General features: G+C 43.0%; 1 protein-coding gene across 6 annotated transcripts; it reads left to right on the forward strand.

Moving 5' to 3' along the window:
- Window positions 1-2549: 2549 nt before the first annotated feature.
- On the forward strand, window positions 2550-9183 carry LOC120703410 (ERAD-associated E3 ubiquitin-protein ligase HRD1-like). 6 transcript variants are annotated; one of them, XR_005686947.1, is made up of 8 exons: window positions 2550-2746; window positions 2867-3505; window positions 6608-6784; window positions 6858-7007; window positions 7090-7295; window positions 7486-7630; window positions 7825-8039; window positions 8849-9183. XR_005686947.1 is itself a non-coding variant. In XM_039987490.1 (8 exons), the coding sequence occupies exons 2-8, from the start codon at window positions 2973-2975 to the stop codon at window positions 8936-8938; spliced, it is 1512 nt and encodes a 503-aa protein (XP_039843424.1). In that variant the 5' UTR covers window positions 2552-2746; window positions 2867-2972; the 3' UTR covers window positions 8939-9183. The 6 variants fall into 6 exon arrangements, 5 of the variants coding, with proteins under 5 accessions (XP_039843424.1, XP_039843426.1, XP_039843427.1 ...); XM_039987490.1 differs by having other exon boundaries at window positions 2552-2746; window positions 7495-7630; window positions 7820-8039; XM_039987492.1 differs by having other exon boundaries at window positions 2553-2746; window positions 7836-8039.
- Window positions 9184-16128: the final 6945 nt, after the last annotated feature.

A 16128-nucleotide genomic window follows, 5' to 3' on the forward strand; every position in this document is an offset into this window, starting at 1 on the left:
TGAAGCTCAAGCTCACTCTCTTATTTTAGTGGAGTTTAGGTGAAGTCTAGTAGTCATCGAGTCCCCGGAGTTGCTTAGGAGTTCTGGTATGGGTTCCTCTCTAGTTTTCTTGTGTAATTCTCAGTCGTTTGTAGTAAAATTAAACTATGGTTACCAATATCTATATGATTTATATTCTGAGCTATCGTATATATGTTTCATGATCTGGAAATATCTCCATGTGCTTGCGATGGTTAACATATTAGCTTTAGAACTCTGGCAACTGCTGCAGTATTCGTTTGTTTGCTCTAGTATGAGTCTGTCCATCCAGAGGGTGGGGGCTCTGCGCGAGATACTAGAGTATTCCCTCCGTCCCAAAATGCTAGTCATCCTAGGATTCAAAATTTGTCCCAAAAAACAAGTCACCCTACCTTGTTTGAAAAGTGCATGTGAATGCAAGAATCACTTAGTGCCAAATATAGATAATATATAGGGGGCAAACATGGTCATTTCACCTTCTTGTTAATTTGTCTTAGAATTCCTAGAATGTCTAGTATTTTGGGACGGAGTGAGTATTTCTTACTAGTGTAGACGTGGTGTCTAGATTAGTTAAGTGTTGCTGGATTGTCGCCCTTTCCCATGGTGTGTAGAGGTGGTGACAGCCCTGCCCATGCCCAATAATCCTCCACATTCGGATTGGGGGGGGGGGGTAGGAGGTCCATAAAAAGCCGTATGGTTTGGTCGGCTCCTCCCGTCAAGCTAGTAGCGGTCTCCCTTTTGTACCAGTTTAATCTTCTGTTGATCTAACCGTAGAATAGCATAGATATAGCTAGCCTAGTACCTTTGACTCGAGTTGCTAACTTCTTCCTTGCTCCCTACCTATAGAATATTTGGAGCTGAGTGTAAATTTGTGTGTCACACTACTTCCTATCCTGCTATTTTATCTTACTCCTGTTTATGCAATTGAATATCTAATCTAGATCAGTTCATTAACTAGCCTTAGCACTTTCAACCGCCGTCTTCAATGTGAAAATATAAATGACACTCTGATATACTCTCGGGTAAAATGCTATAACGGTATTGCGTGCGCTTGTAGATTTATCGTGGTTCATGAAATACTGGCCACCCCTCTTGGCGCTGAGGAAGTAAGTATGGCTGAAATGAAGATTATGACCTATAAAAACAGGAATTCTCGCGGAAAATTTCCCACTTGAAAACCAAAAACAGAGAATACAGTCAAGAAAACACCCCAATTGGATTCGTTCCTGTTCCCGCTGGTTTTCCCATTTTTTCCTGTTTTTCTAATTTTCCTGAGGAAGTAATTTATTGTCGATTTAGACGGTAAACGGTGTCGTTCGGGATGACATTTTCCCATCCCATTTTCATCTACCTCTTGAGGTGCTCAAAAAAAGTGGAGTGGAGCTAGTTCTTTGCGGAGTAGAGTGGAGTAGCTCTTTAATTAGAATCTGTGAATGTCTGAATGAACTTGTGGATTTGTAACTGGGAAAGTAATAAGGTAATGATTTTATTACGGCCGGCCGCATGTTTGCGTTATTATACAGCAGACTAAATTCACCATCCACCACCGCTTGCGTTATTATACAGCAGACTAAATTCACCATCCACCACCGCAGTATAGTGACACATGCAATCAATTTTCAAACTAAAAAAGTTATAGTTCTTAAACGATCTATTAAATTCAAATTCCGACTGCATAATTGTATCTCTTTTGAGGAGATCTTCAGAACAAGATCTCAGTTGATTGCTTTATGTACAATGAAAAAATACCAAAATAAATTAGTTAAAATGCTCAATCGATCTGCTAACGTTGCCCATTATTAATCATGCAATCAACATTTACCTATCTAAAAAAATTGTTTACCCTTATCCATTATGGATAGTAAACAATCTATTTTCGTAATATGAACACCAATATTTACTTAACTGAACTCGAGCATGCAAAAGCAACATTATGTAAACCCTTAAGCAACTTTTGCAAATACTGTAAGCAAATTAGAATACGTGAAAAAATATTTTTTTTCTCTCAAAAAATTATATCATTAAAACATAATGGTTTGAGATATTGTTTTGAAATTTTTATTGAAACAAACACACATGTGCAATCGGATTTTGATTCTGATGCTCAGTTTTGAAACTATAATTTTTTTTATTATGAAAGTAGGTGCATGCATGTGTTTTTTATTTTTTTCTTGCCTTTTATATAGATATCGGCCGTACCACCGGTCCAACTTACAACCGACCAAAAATTATCTGCGTCCAAGTAATAATGAGCAGGCCGAGTAATAATGGCTCCCCTCTGGCCATCCTCCACGTTTCTTGTACACGTGGAGGCCACTCATTGGCGCAAGCCACGCCATCCATGGACCCTCAAGTCCGCGCCCACGCCGCAGCCTTCCAATTCCAGTTCCACCACGTCACGGCGCCCCACCGCCGTCCATCACCCACACGCCAACATCTTGCGTGGGCGCGTGGTGGACCGAGCCTAGTCACCATCTCGCAGGCTCACACCTCTTCTTCTTCCAGCCGGGTGCCGGGAACTCCGTTTTTTCCCAAAAAAGAAAATAAAAAATCGAACGAGCAAAAAAAAAGAAAAGGAAAGAAAATTCCAAACCCTCTTCCCCCAAAATCGCAGCGGCGGCTTATCCACCTTGAATGAGTCGAAGCCTCTCTCCGACAAGGCGTCGCCGTCGGACCTCTCGTAGAGCCGCCGACCTTCTCCGCGCCTCGCGCCAGTGAGGTGATCCGGGTAAGGGGCTGACATCGCACTGGCGCTCCCGATCTGATACAGCACCCAGGGTTTCGAACGCGCGCTGATTTTTGTGAATTTTTTTACTATTCTGCTGAGTAATTTGAATTTTTGTTCTAGGCGATCTGATCCAGTGGTGGTGCGGTGCGATTCTGTTGCGGAAATTTTTGTTGAGGGGGAATTTTCTGCGGGCGGCGCCGGCGCCGGCGCCGGAGGCGAAGCGAAGATGATCCGTCTTCAGACGTACGCGGCGTTCAGCCTGCTGGCGACCGCGTCGGCGGTGTACTACGCCTTCAGCAGCCGGGAGCAGTTTTACCCGGCGATGGTCTACCTCTCCACCTCCAAGATCTGCTTCGTGCTGCTCCTCAACACGGGCCTCGTCGCCATGTGCGTCGCCTGGCAGCTCGTCAAGCGCCTCTTCCTGGGCTCCCTCCGGGAGGCCGAGGTCGAGCGCCTCAATGAGCAGTCCTGGCGGGAGGTCGTCGAGATCCTCTTCGCGGTCACCATATTTCGTCAGGACTTCTCCGTCTCCTTCCTGGCCATGGTCGCTGCGCTGCTCCTCGTCAAGGCGCTGCACTGGCTGGCACAGAAGAGGGTCGAGTACATCGAGACCACGCCCTCGGTGCCCATGCTCTCGCATATAAGGATCGTCTCCTTCATGGTGTTCCTACTCATCATGGACTGCCTCTTCCTGTCGAACTCGCTCAGGTCGCTCATAGACAAGCGGGAGGCGTCAGTTGCCATCTTCTTCTCATTTGAGTAAGCTCAATTTTCAGCTCTTATTTTTCCTGAAATGCTTTCTTTTTGCGGCCTCGTGCATATGGAAACTCTTGAGATGTATCTGTGTTTCTGTTTTCACGTTATAGCTGTATCAATGGGAGGCACTACAGTAATTTGTTCTCTTTTGCAACTTTTGAGTAGGGATAGAAATTGATTATGATGAACAAATACCGTGAAACAACAATTCCCACGCTAATGGCAGAAGTACTACATGTTATTATGTCCGTGTATCAAGCGACTCTCTTTTTGGAGTTGCACTGTACCAAGCCTACCATAAGCGACTCTCCAACCAATCTCTCAAATTTGAGCCCCTACTGTCATATGAGGGCCTCTCATCCATATTGCAGCCCCCTACTTCTCTATGCACTCCAACCAATCTCTCATTTGCCTCCCTACTTCTCACACACACCTTTATTTTATCTATATCTTGTAACTAACAAGTTAGCCATTTTATATGCAAGTGGTAATTTGGGACAAGTTGTTCATACATTGTCAGATGAATTAAATGTGCATGATCTAAAAAAGTACATAAAAATTGATAAGAAAACACAAAAGTAAATGATCGATGAATTGTATATATAAAAAAGGCAGCCAGCGGCAAGCCAGCATCCAGCTGGGTCGCTCTCTTGGTCCCATCTCCTAGTATTTCTCCCCCTCCTTCCTGTGTGTGTCTCTCTCACACCCCCCGGCAAGCAGCCACTGACGCCAAGCCAGCAAGCTAGCTTGGGCAGGAGGCCAGGGCAGAGCCTGTGCAAGTGCAAGCAGCTGCTGGGCGGGAGGCCCGCGCCGCGTGGCCCCTGGGAGCAGTGGCACGGGGCAGAGAGCCCCCGATGCTACAACACCAGGCTGCTGGGGGGGGGGGGGGGGGTTGCGCGGAGGGGGTGCTCTCTCAACTCGATTCTATGGCTGGTGATGGGGGCATTCTTGCATTCTTGCTGTTGCTGCTGGGCTCTATAGGAGGTGGGCAGCAGCACTGTGGCTGCCTCGATTGTTAGGTTTCCAAGCCGTGGTGCGAGTTGCGGCAGTTGGTGGCGCTGTCGGATGAAGAGCTCGAGTAGGAGCTCCTACATCTAGGAGTGAATGAGAGTCGGAGTTTGGATGAGGGATCGGTTGGAGACATTTTTTTATGTTTGGACTCTCAAAATGAGAAAGGGGCTTGAATAAGGTGTTAGTTGGAGTTACTCATTTTGTGTAGCATCATTTGCACTCAGCCTTAACCTAAACCATTCGAATAATGCCAAATTTATAGTAATTCGCCGGAAGAATGGAGGAGAAGTATATTAGTACCCATCTTCAAAAACAAGGGCGATGTTCAAAGTTGTACTAACTACCGTGGGATTAAGCTGATGAGCCATACGATGAAGCTTTGGGAGAGGGTTATCGAGCATCGCCTAAGAAGAGGGACAAGTGTGACCCAAAACCAATTTGGGTTCATGCTTGGAAGGTCAACCATGGAGGCGATTTTCTTAATACGACAATTGATGGAGAGATATAGGGAGCAGAAGAAGGACTTGCACATGGTCTTCATTGACCTTGAGAAGGCATACGACAAAGTACCGAGAAATGTCATGTGGTGGGCTTTGGAGAAGCACAAAGTCCCAACTAAGTACATTACCCTTATTAAGGATATGTACAAGGATGTGACGACGTTTGTCCGGACATGTGATGGCAACACCACTGACTTTCCTATTAACATAGGCCTACACCAGGGGTCAGCATTGAGCCCTTATTTATTTGGTTTAGTGATGGATGAGGTCACAAGGGATATACAAGGTGAGATCCCTTGGTGTATGCTCTTTGCTGATGATGTGGTGCTAGTTGACGAGAGTAGGGCAGGGGTTAATAGGAAGTTAGAGCTGTGGAGACGCACGTTAGAGTCGAAAGGGTTCAGACTTAGTAGGACCAAGATCGAGTACATGATGTGCGATTTCAGCGCGACTAGGCATGAGGGGGGAGACGTTAGTCTAGATGGACAAGTGGTGGTCCAGAAGGATACGTTTCGGTATTTAGGATCGGTGCTACAAAAGGATGACGACATTGATGAAGATGTTAGGCATAGAATTTCAGCTGGCTGGTTGAAATGGCGGCAAGCTTCTGGCATCCTTTGTGACAAGAGGGTGCTACAAAAGTTAAAAGGCAAATTCTATAGGACAGCAATTCGTCCGGCGATGTTATACGGTGCTGAATGTTGGCCTACAAAAAGGCGACATGTGCAGCAACTGAGTGTAGCAGAGATGCGGATGTTGCGGTGGTTTTGCGGGCACACAAGGAGGGATAGAGTCCGGAACGAAGTTATTCGGGATAGGGTCGGGGTGGCACCAATTGAGGAGAAACTTACTCAGTATCGGCTGAGATGGTTTGGACATGTCCAACGAAGGCCTCCTGAGGCGCCGGTGCGTAATGGGGTCCTTGAGCCAGTCGATAATGTAAAGAGGGGTAGAGGTAGACCTAAACTGACGTGGGTTGAGTTGGTTAAGAGAGACCTTAAGGATTGGAACATCTCTAAAGAGATAGCTTTGGATAGGAGCGCTTGGAGACTAGCTATTAATGTGCCTGAACCTTGAACTTATTTTTTTCGGGTTTCATCTCTAGCCTACCCCAACTTGCTTGGGACAAAAGGCTATGTTGTTGTTGTTGTTGTTGTTGCTTTTTTTGTTCACTTGTTGTACGTACTAATTAGTAAGCCATGAATATTTCTTAGGATCAAAGGTTCACCACCTCAACCATCTCAAGGTTACTAATCTGTTCGTGCTACTATATTACAAGATGTCAGTCTAGCAACTTGTGCAGATATGTTTGTTTTGGTTCGAACAATACTTTAAGTGATAGGATGATAGCACTGCAAAATATTAGGCCCATTTAGCATGAAATTCCAGGCTCCAGCTATAGACATTGTTCTTAACTTGTTGCTTTCAAAGCAAGGGGCGTGTCTTCTGGGCAAGGTTACAACCCCATTGGCTAACCTTAATATGGCATTAAGATATGATACTATTGTTCTGATTTCTAAATGCCTGGAAATTATTTCTTAATGTATTATTTGGAGATTCAAAATACTCATTTGTAGCTCTAACGTGGTTTCAGATATATGATACTGGCAACATCCACAGTATCAACATTTGTGAAGTATGTATTCTATATCAGTGACATGCTAATGGAAGGTCAATGGGAGAAAAAGGCAGTGTACACATTTTACTTGGAGCTCATCAGTGACCTTGTACACTTATCACTATACATGCTCTTCTTCATAGCTATCTTCCTGTAAGTGTTGTTATTATGGCGCTACACCTCTGTAGTGTAAAACTATGGCTGTTGATCCATTTACTGATATCAGGAACTACGGTGTCCCGCTGCACTTGATTCGCGAGCTATATGAGACCTTCCGCAACTTCAAAATTCGTGTTGCAGATTATGTACGCTACAGAAAAATCACTTCCAACATGAATGAACGCTTTCCAGATGCTACAGCAGAGGAGCTCAATGCGTGAGTTTTATACTGTTCTGTTGGCACTATTTAGTTGACTCCGTTATAAAAATTGTTGCGATTTACATTTTACTGTATTCAGGAGTGATGCTACATGTATTATTTGCCGTGAGGAGATGACTACAGCAAAGAAGTTGCTTTGTGGGCATCTGTTCCATGTGCATTGTCTAAGGTCATGGCTAGAGCGCCAGCACACTTGCCCCACGTGCAGAGCTCCAATCATTCCGCCAGATAATGGACGTGCTGCATCAGCCCGACAACATGGAGCTCAGCCTGGAGCTCAGCCTGGTGAGGCTCATTTTATTGATCTGATTCTTGTGCCACATATTTGTATATTCTGATTTTAATCTTCTAGACTACCCCAACCTGCTTGAGACTAAAAGGCTTTGTTGTATATTCCAATTTTAATCTTACTTATCAATGAGCACTGCACTGTGTAATCAGTTCTGCTCTGGTTGCTGATTTGATTTGAGAAAAGCATCTGCAGGTACTGGTACTCCAGCCTCAGAAGGAGCAGCAGGTGACAACATGAGCAGGCGCCAAGCAAAGCTTGAAGCTGCTGCAGCAGCTGCTTCTTTATATGGAAGATCTTTTGCTTATCCTCCAGCAAACATCCTAAATAGGTATGTTTCTGGAACAGTCTAGACACAAAGCTTTTCATGTTTTGCTTACATATAATCTTCTCAAGATGGTGGTTAGCGATGCTCACCTTGTTCACTATATTTAATTATTATTATATTGTTATGATAACAGTACGGTGTTTTGTTTTAACATAAAGTATAATATTAAGTATGTCACATTCAACTAATCAGGTTAGGTCCTCCACAGTCTGCATCAAGTACACCACAATTTGAAGCAAGTAGCTCCAATCAATCACAGAAAGACCAAGAACTGCAGTTACATAACACCAGCGATGGTTTCGCACCTCTGCCTTTTAATGCACATGGTGCCATTGGTTCAGGAACAATCACCAGGGATCTTGAAAATTCACTGCAGAGGGCACAAGAAAACTTTATAAAGAGCCAGATAGAGGTAAGAAAGAATCTTGATTCCGAAAAGCACAAAGAATCTTTCTGCATATACTCTATGATGTGACCAACAAGTATGGCGTATGAGCTACAAGGAGCTAAATAGGTGTACATTGACTGCTTACATGGCACAACATTTTAGATATTTCTGTTGCACGCTCATCTTTGGGTGCAATCAAGCAAAGATGCATGCTGACTGATCTCCATATGTACCATTAGCTTAGATTTGTGGTGACTTGTATACATGAGATATGGATGGATAGCTTCTGAATCACACAATTAGCTTGAAAATACTTAATGAGGCTACCGTGTACTGGCCTCATAATCTGTCCACTCAACTCGCATCTGTCTAATGGTTCATTCACATGATAGTTTGCGTGATTGCACATGAGAGAGTGGGTTGCACTAGGTATGTCCACAGTCTACTTGTCATGGTGCACAAATATGCAGCGCCTAAGAATGCAAGTTAGTTACCATTGATTTCTATAAACAGTGGGGTACCAGTATTGTAACTAGCCTTTTGAATAATCTTGATTGTCATCTGCATTCTACTGTAGCACTTAAAGTTCATGACCTTTGAAGCGTTGCTGCCAGATTATGTCATCTGTGAATTTGCCCAAGCTGTAAATGCTCCCCTTGGAAATTAGCACTTGATAACTACTTATGTTGTTGCATTCATGCATGCACGTTTTTCGTTCTTGCTTTCACCTTAGATTACAATGACATGCTAAACATAATGCATGGCTTCTTTTGGTTGATATTAGTATTCTCAATCAATATTCAACAAAACTCATAAGTTATACTTCTTCGCAGATGTTACAAATCCAGCTGCAAATGGTTCAGCGTGGTGCTGCTGTGCCGGCCACTAACAATGAGAATGCCGAGCACACAAAGAATGATTGAAACTGTAAATACTTAATAGGCAGAGATGAGGACGAGATAAAGAAAACAAAGATTTGGCTGTACCTGAGGGGAAACTGTTGCATGATGCCTTGCCTTGATTTTGGTAGGTTTGTTCATTTATACTTCCCTTGTTAATGCCCTCTTAGCAACACCAGATGTTTCTTCTTTTTATGTGTTGGCTGCGCAGTTTGGATCTCTGTCAAGCCCGTATAATACCATTGATATAGTCCTTTTGGCTCCTGTCACCAAAGCTGCACACTGGCCTCCTCCGGCCACAGCAAACCTGCAATACTGTCATTGCCGCAACATCAAAATGGGTAAAAGGTTAAAAAACTAGATCTACTATCAATTCTATGGATGATTCCGCAACAATCTGGCTAAGAACAAAGACAACTACTTGAGAGTGTAGATGTTTGATGCAGCACATGACAGAAGTGACATGAAGCATAGAAGAACACCCATTTGTTCCACGGCTAGTTTAGACTTGCTACTATGTTGTTCTGTGTTCTCACCAGGCATTTGGGCACAGTTATTTATATAACTTTAGCTGCCTATCTTGAATAGTTGGCGGGCTCTAATTTCCAGTTGGACTAATTAAATATTGTCGAGGAGATGAACGCTTCATCTTTACTATGTTCCACATTTCCACATTGTAGGTTGCTCGTTGGCTGTACGCCATGTGCTAGAAAGCATCAACACGTGCGGTTTAATAATATATAATAGAAGCATTAATATGTGCGGTTTAATGATATATAATAGTGAGTCGGTTTAACAATATATTAATAATATATAATAGTGAATTTTTTAGGCACCGGCAATAGTTAAAGTGACCTACTCGCTATAACTAGTGTCCACCTAGGATGCAGCAAGTCTCGTAGATAATATGTCCAGCAATTTACTTTAGCACGGTTTACTAAGAGCAATTTTAGTAGGGAGAGCAAATGGATTGTCATATAAAGATTTAGTCGGTGGACATCGAAAATCAATCTCCAGCAGAAGAAGCAAATGGGCTGTCATTTTGGTAGGCCTTTCAAATTTTTCTTACCCACCCAACCCTAATTTCGTGGCTCTCTATTTGAGCTGCCAACTATGAGCCTTCTAAATTTCTCCCCCCACCCCCCCAATGATAGGTCGGGGCCTAGTTGTCACTTAGAAAAATGGAAGCTCAATTTACTTAACCTGCTGGAGTGGAGGTCCATATTTGATTAAGTAAAATTTAGAAGTGAGTTTCTAAATGGACATTTGCTTACCTAAATTTAGCAACTCTACTGAAGTTACTCTAAATTAACGCAGGACCCATATTGGCAGAAATTGTTTATGGGTTTATCCTCTCTTCCTCCTCCTGAACTCTCCACTAGTTCTTCTCTCCATGTGCCTCCGGCTCCTAGGTGGGCCCTACTCGTGTGGAACCGTGTGCTAGTGGCTCTCGCTAGACATAGTGACGATTTCTCCTCGTTTCTTTAATTGGAAATGCTGATGTGGCTTTCTTGTAGAGAGCTGATAACGACCTGTTGCGAGTGCTCTTAGTATATTAGATTATGTGACGTGATAGTTGGGTTGTTGCCAGCTGCAGGTGTTTAGTACATTTATATAGCGGTTATTGCCGGCTGTAAGAATTTAATGCACCCATAAAACGATGTTAGTTGGCAGGCGCAAGTATTTAACACATATGTGCTGGTATGTATGTATGTATGTATACCATCATGGCCTATGATGAGCAAGACGTTATATGACAGTTGCTGGATTTGTTGGCAGCTACAAGTATTAAGTACATTCGTATACTGGTGGCTTCTGGTTGTAAGAGTTTAATGCGTCCATAAATTAGTGGTTGGTCGACACAAGTATATATAATACATATGTAATGGTTTGCATGTCGATCATGGCTCATGAGCAGGATGATATACAATGGTTGTTGGGTTGTTGGCAGGTATAAGTATTTAATACACTCTTATAGTGGTTGCTACTAGTTGTTAGAATTTAATGCCCCCATAAGGTGGCTGTTTGCGGACGCAAGTATTTAATGCATTGGTCTGCATGTCTATCATGGCTCCTGAGCAAAAGACAGCTTGTACATGCCATTGCTCTAGCTTGATGCATCTTTACTTCATTCTCCTTGATGCCTAGCATGGTTGTTGCATAATGATGCGACAACCTCAACTCAAATAGGATGAGATGCAAAGCCACGCCAGTTTCTTCAATTTTTACCTACTCTTATACAACATTATTTCTATCACTGTATATTTGTACAATTCTTCAAAAAAAAATTTCTTCTCGGCTAAGTCATCACTAGTATGATCTTTATGCTATCTTGATAGTATATTGTGTCGTGTCCTGGCCTTCCATGAGTTATATGTTGTATGCGAGTAGGCTAGTTGATCAATGCTACGACATCGGTTCGTTGTGCCTTTGGTCTTTCTTTAGCTCTTTGTGTTAGTGTGATGTTTTACCACACTGAGCATGCCGAGGGATACCCCGAGATGGTAGATTTGTTGGCAGGGTGTCACCGAAATCAGGAACTCGAAGGATGCAAAGCCACCGAGATCAGTAACATCATATTTTGTGGTTTGTGTTGCCTGAGGTTGTAGATTGCTTTGGACGGGTCCCTGTCCACCCTTATATATATACTCTTGGGGATAGGGTTCCAGGTATCCTGGCTTGCTACAAGCTTCGGAGTTCTACCCGTACTCTGTACGGGTAGTTCCCTTCTATACCGATTAGTCCTACTCGTATCCAACTACATTACAACATGTTAAGGTGTAGGACATGACATATCCTTATTCTCGCAAGATTCGTACCATGTTAGCAGTTCGCAACTCTAGATCTGACAAACCCTCGAGCTCTTCGTAGCCGAGTACTCCAGGCTTCCGAGTACTTCTTGAATCATATTCGAGTTCTTCAGAATTGCATCTTTATTATGTCTTCCAGAGTATCTTCCAGGCTGCTTCGAGGCTATGAGCGAGGTGCCCTTGCCCCGAGTAGACTTCAAGTCTTTAAAAAAACAACTTTTATATGTGCATGCAGGTACTTTAAACTATGGTGCTCTTTGGGAGATTGGGACAGGAGATCACAAGAAGCCTCGGTGTCATGCAAGTGGGCCCACCATGGATAGCAAGTTGGAAATGTTAGTGTAAATAGAATCAAACACGCGATAAAATAAATAAAGATAACACATTTGTAGATGAGCACACATGGGCAGATGGAGCATGCATAGTACTCGAGCTAGGGATCACATATATTAGGCAGTACAGCTCGGCGTACATGAAGGTGCTTTCAGCCTTGCCTTCCTTATTTTCTACATACAACAAGGCTCATATCGAGCATACCACTACTCAAGCAACTAACGCAGGTGTCCAGAGGACATCACCCCTGGTAAGGAAGTGACACACCGAGGCTTGCCCTGGCTTGAGACCAAGCTTCACCCAATAATTCAATTTGGGGTCAAACCCTGAAGTGTTCACATGGCATACCACTAGTGCCTGGACCACCGGCGACATTCTCTGCATAGCAGAGACAATACCGTTCTCAACCTTCTTCAACGTGACCTCATAGATCCTTGTCGGGTTGACAGCATGGCAATAGAACAACACGAATGGGAAGCTCATGCTGTGGCACGTCACGGTGTTGGATGCTTCCTTGCTAGCTCCATAGGCGGTTATAGCACGCACTGCCACCACCTTGTAAATGTCCGACAGTGAGGCAATGCCCTCCTCTGGCACATTGAGGGATGTTGAGAAGCCATGGATGCTGCTTGTTCCTAGTGCCGATGCTACGAACTTGTGCATGGACTCCAAGGATGTAGCTCATGCCTTTTGCTCACCCACCACCTCGCGGGGGTGCTCACACGAGCTTAGCGTGGACCACATATCACGGGCCATGGAGACGGACACTGGCGAGGACATGGTGGCGATGTCAGTAAAGTTCTCCGTGGACATCGGGATTGAATCGGCAACATCACGATGAAGGAAAGTGCTGTGCAAGGCGACTGCCCGGTCGATGTAGAGGTTGATCTTGGACCCCGTAGTGAAGGTGCTCTCTGGGTACAACAACTTCTCTGAAGTTACCCTGTGTGCCCAGTTATGGAAGATCTTCGCATCCCTTTTGGTAAGCTGATCAGAATTTATGGTCCAGTAGTGTTCTTTTTCCTGATCTTTCTTCTCGGTTCCTATAAGATGTTTATTCTAATGTTAGTCCAAGTAAATCCCTATCTATATATTGCACACCTAAAATAGAAGGTACAATAGTACATGAACTCGAGAACTAAAGTGCAACTACACATTTTCCCCCAATGATCTAAGGCTTATATAGTATATGAAGATATTGTGTGTGAGGTAGAGAGGTACTAGAAGGTGCACTAAAATGAGCGAGTATGGCTGACGGTATGGGCCTATTGGGAAACACTGACTGCCAGTATGTGTTTAGCTCTAACGTAGAGGCATAGTACAACACAGTAGTCCCTTTGGCTCCTGTCACCAAAGCTCCACACTGGCCTCCACCGGCCACAACAACCTGCAAGACCGTCACTGCCGCAACATCAAAATGGGAGAAAGCTTAAAAAAACTAGATCTACTATCAATTCTATTGATGATTCCCCAACAATCTAGCTAAGAACAAAGACAACTACTTGGGAGTGTAGATGATTGATGTAGCACATGACATACCAGAAGTGACACGAAGCATAGAAGAACACCCATTTGTTCCACAGCTAGTTAAGACTTGCTGCTATGTTGTCCTGTGTTCTCACCTGGCATCTGGGTACCGTATTTATACAGGACGCTGGCAGCTCTTAGCTTTCTATCCTAAATAGTTGGCAGGCTCTAATTTCTAGTTGGACTAATTAAATCTTGTTGTGGAGATGGACGCTTCATCTTTGCTATGTTCCACATTGTAGGTTGCTCATTGGCTATACGCCACGTGCTAGAAAGCATCAGCACGTGCAGTTTAATAATATATAATAGTGAGTCTTTTAATATATTGGATTATCTAACGTGGTTGTGGGTTGTTGGCAACTGCAAGTATTTAGTACATTTATATAGTGGTTGTTGCCGGATGTAAGAATTTAACGCACCCATAAAGTGATGTTAGTTGGCAGACGCAAGTATTTAATGCATATGTGCTAGTATGTATACCATCGTGGCCTATGATGAGCAAGACATTATGGAACAGTTGGATTTGTTGGCAGCTACAAGTATTAAGTACATCCATATACTGGTGGCTTCCGGTTGTAAGAATTTAATGCGCCCATAAAGTGATGGTTGGTAGACACAAGTATTTATTGCATTTGTAATGGTCTGCATGTCGATCATGGCTCATGAGCTGGATGATATACAATTGTTGTTGGGTTGTTGGCATGCATAAGTATTTAATGCACTCATAGTGGTTGCTACTAGTTGTAAGAATTTAATGCACCCATAAAGTGGTTGTTAGCGGACGCAAGAATTTAATGTATTGGTCTGCATGTCTATCATTGCTCATAAGCAACAAGACAGCTTGTACATGTCGTTGCTACAGCTTGATGCATCTTTACTTCATGCTCTTTGATGCCTAATATAGTTTATCGGTTTTCGTGTGACGCCTCAACCCAAATTGGATGAGATCCAAAGCCACATCAACTTCTTCAATTTTTACTTACTCTCATACTATAGTGTTGCTATCATTCTATATTTGTGCAACTCATCAAACAATTCTTCTTCTCGGCTAAGTCATCACTAGTATGATCTTTATTCTACATTGATAGTATATTGTATCGTGTCCTGACTACTGACTTTCCATGAGTTATATATTGTATGCGGGTAGACTAGCCAATCTATGCTACGACATCGGTTCGTTGTGACTTCGGGCTTTCTCTAGCTCTGCGTGCCGGTGCGGTGTTTTACCACGCCAAGCCCACCGAGGGATACCCTGAGATAGTAGATTTGTAGGCAGGGTGTCACTGAGATCATGAACTCAAGGTGTAAGCCACACAAAGTTTTAAATAGGTCCGGGCAGCAAGTTGCGTAACATTGTACGTCCTGTTTGGTGGTTTGTGTTTTCTGAGGTTGTAGATTGCTTCGGAGGGGGTCCCTGTCCACCCTTATATAATATGGGGGATAGGGTTCCCAGTATCCTGGCTTGCTACAAGCTTAGGAGTTGTAACACCACCCCCCCTAAGCAAACCCTAACCGGGATGCCACCACCAACATATATCAACCCAAGAAGAATTTTTGGCAGCATCTCTCCTATTTTGACTTCAAGTGGAAGCAACACCAACATGATATATGATTTAGTAAGTGCACTAGCATGATAAAACAATCTAAAGAGAAGATAAACACCACCAGGATTTAGGAACAACTATCATGATCCACAAGTCTAACACTTTAGTCTAACCAAATTCTAACACTATTCATATTACAACACAAGTTAAACTAGACAATAGTGTGAAAGAGTGATGTGAGCTGCTAATTCCCCACCCCTTCATGCAAAAGCCACTCGGGTACCTAGGAATATAAAAGAGGGTGTGTGATGCGAGATCTCAGTAAGTAAAATGCTTTAACAAGCTAGTTAAACTACAAAGAGGAACAATAAGATATATCGAATCAAATAATACAACAACATAAAGGATGAGATTAACCGCCACCAATCCTTAGATAAGGATCACTTCTTACCAATATCTCCCAAAGCCACACTCCAAGACATACACAACACATCCCAAAATCACAATACAAATGCAATGCAATGCCATGTCTCTTGCCTTCATACCCAACAAGGTATGAAGCTACATCATTATGCCCAATAAACGATATTGTACCAGCATGGTCAGAATATAGGTTTGCGACATAACTCCATATGCCAATGCAATGAATGAGATGCAATTGGATGCAATGCAAATGCCATATAAAGAAAAAGGAAAACCATATATATATATCTCAATAAGCATCTCCCTTGATAGAGAATAAAAACCATTCCATTCCACCACCAAAAGCATCATTAGCCATAGATAAAGAATCATAGATTTTTCCATCGAATCCATAGAGAAGATATAACATACTAATTAAATAAAATCAAATAGGTCATATTGTATTATTGTGGTTATGAATTTTTAATGTGGAGTTAGAATAAATAACAAGTTAAAGCGTGTAGCCATCACCGCTGTGTTTACTTGCCTCCAACAAAGAGATAACCACTTTAGGTGCGATCCGAGGCAATACCACCTG

Source organism: Panicum virgatum, chromosome 4K, assembly GCF_016808335.1.
Source record: "Panicum virgatum strain AP13 chromosome 4K, P.virgatum_v5, whole genome shotgun sequence".
Lineage (NCBI taxonomy): Eukaryota > Viridiplantae > Streptophyta > Magnoliopsida > Poales > Poaceae > Panicum > Panicum virgatum.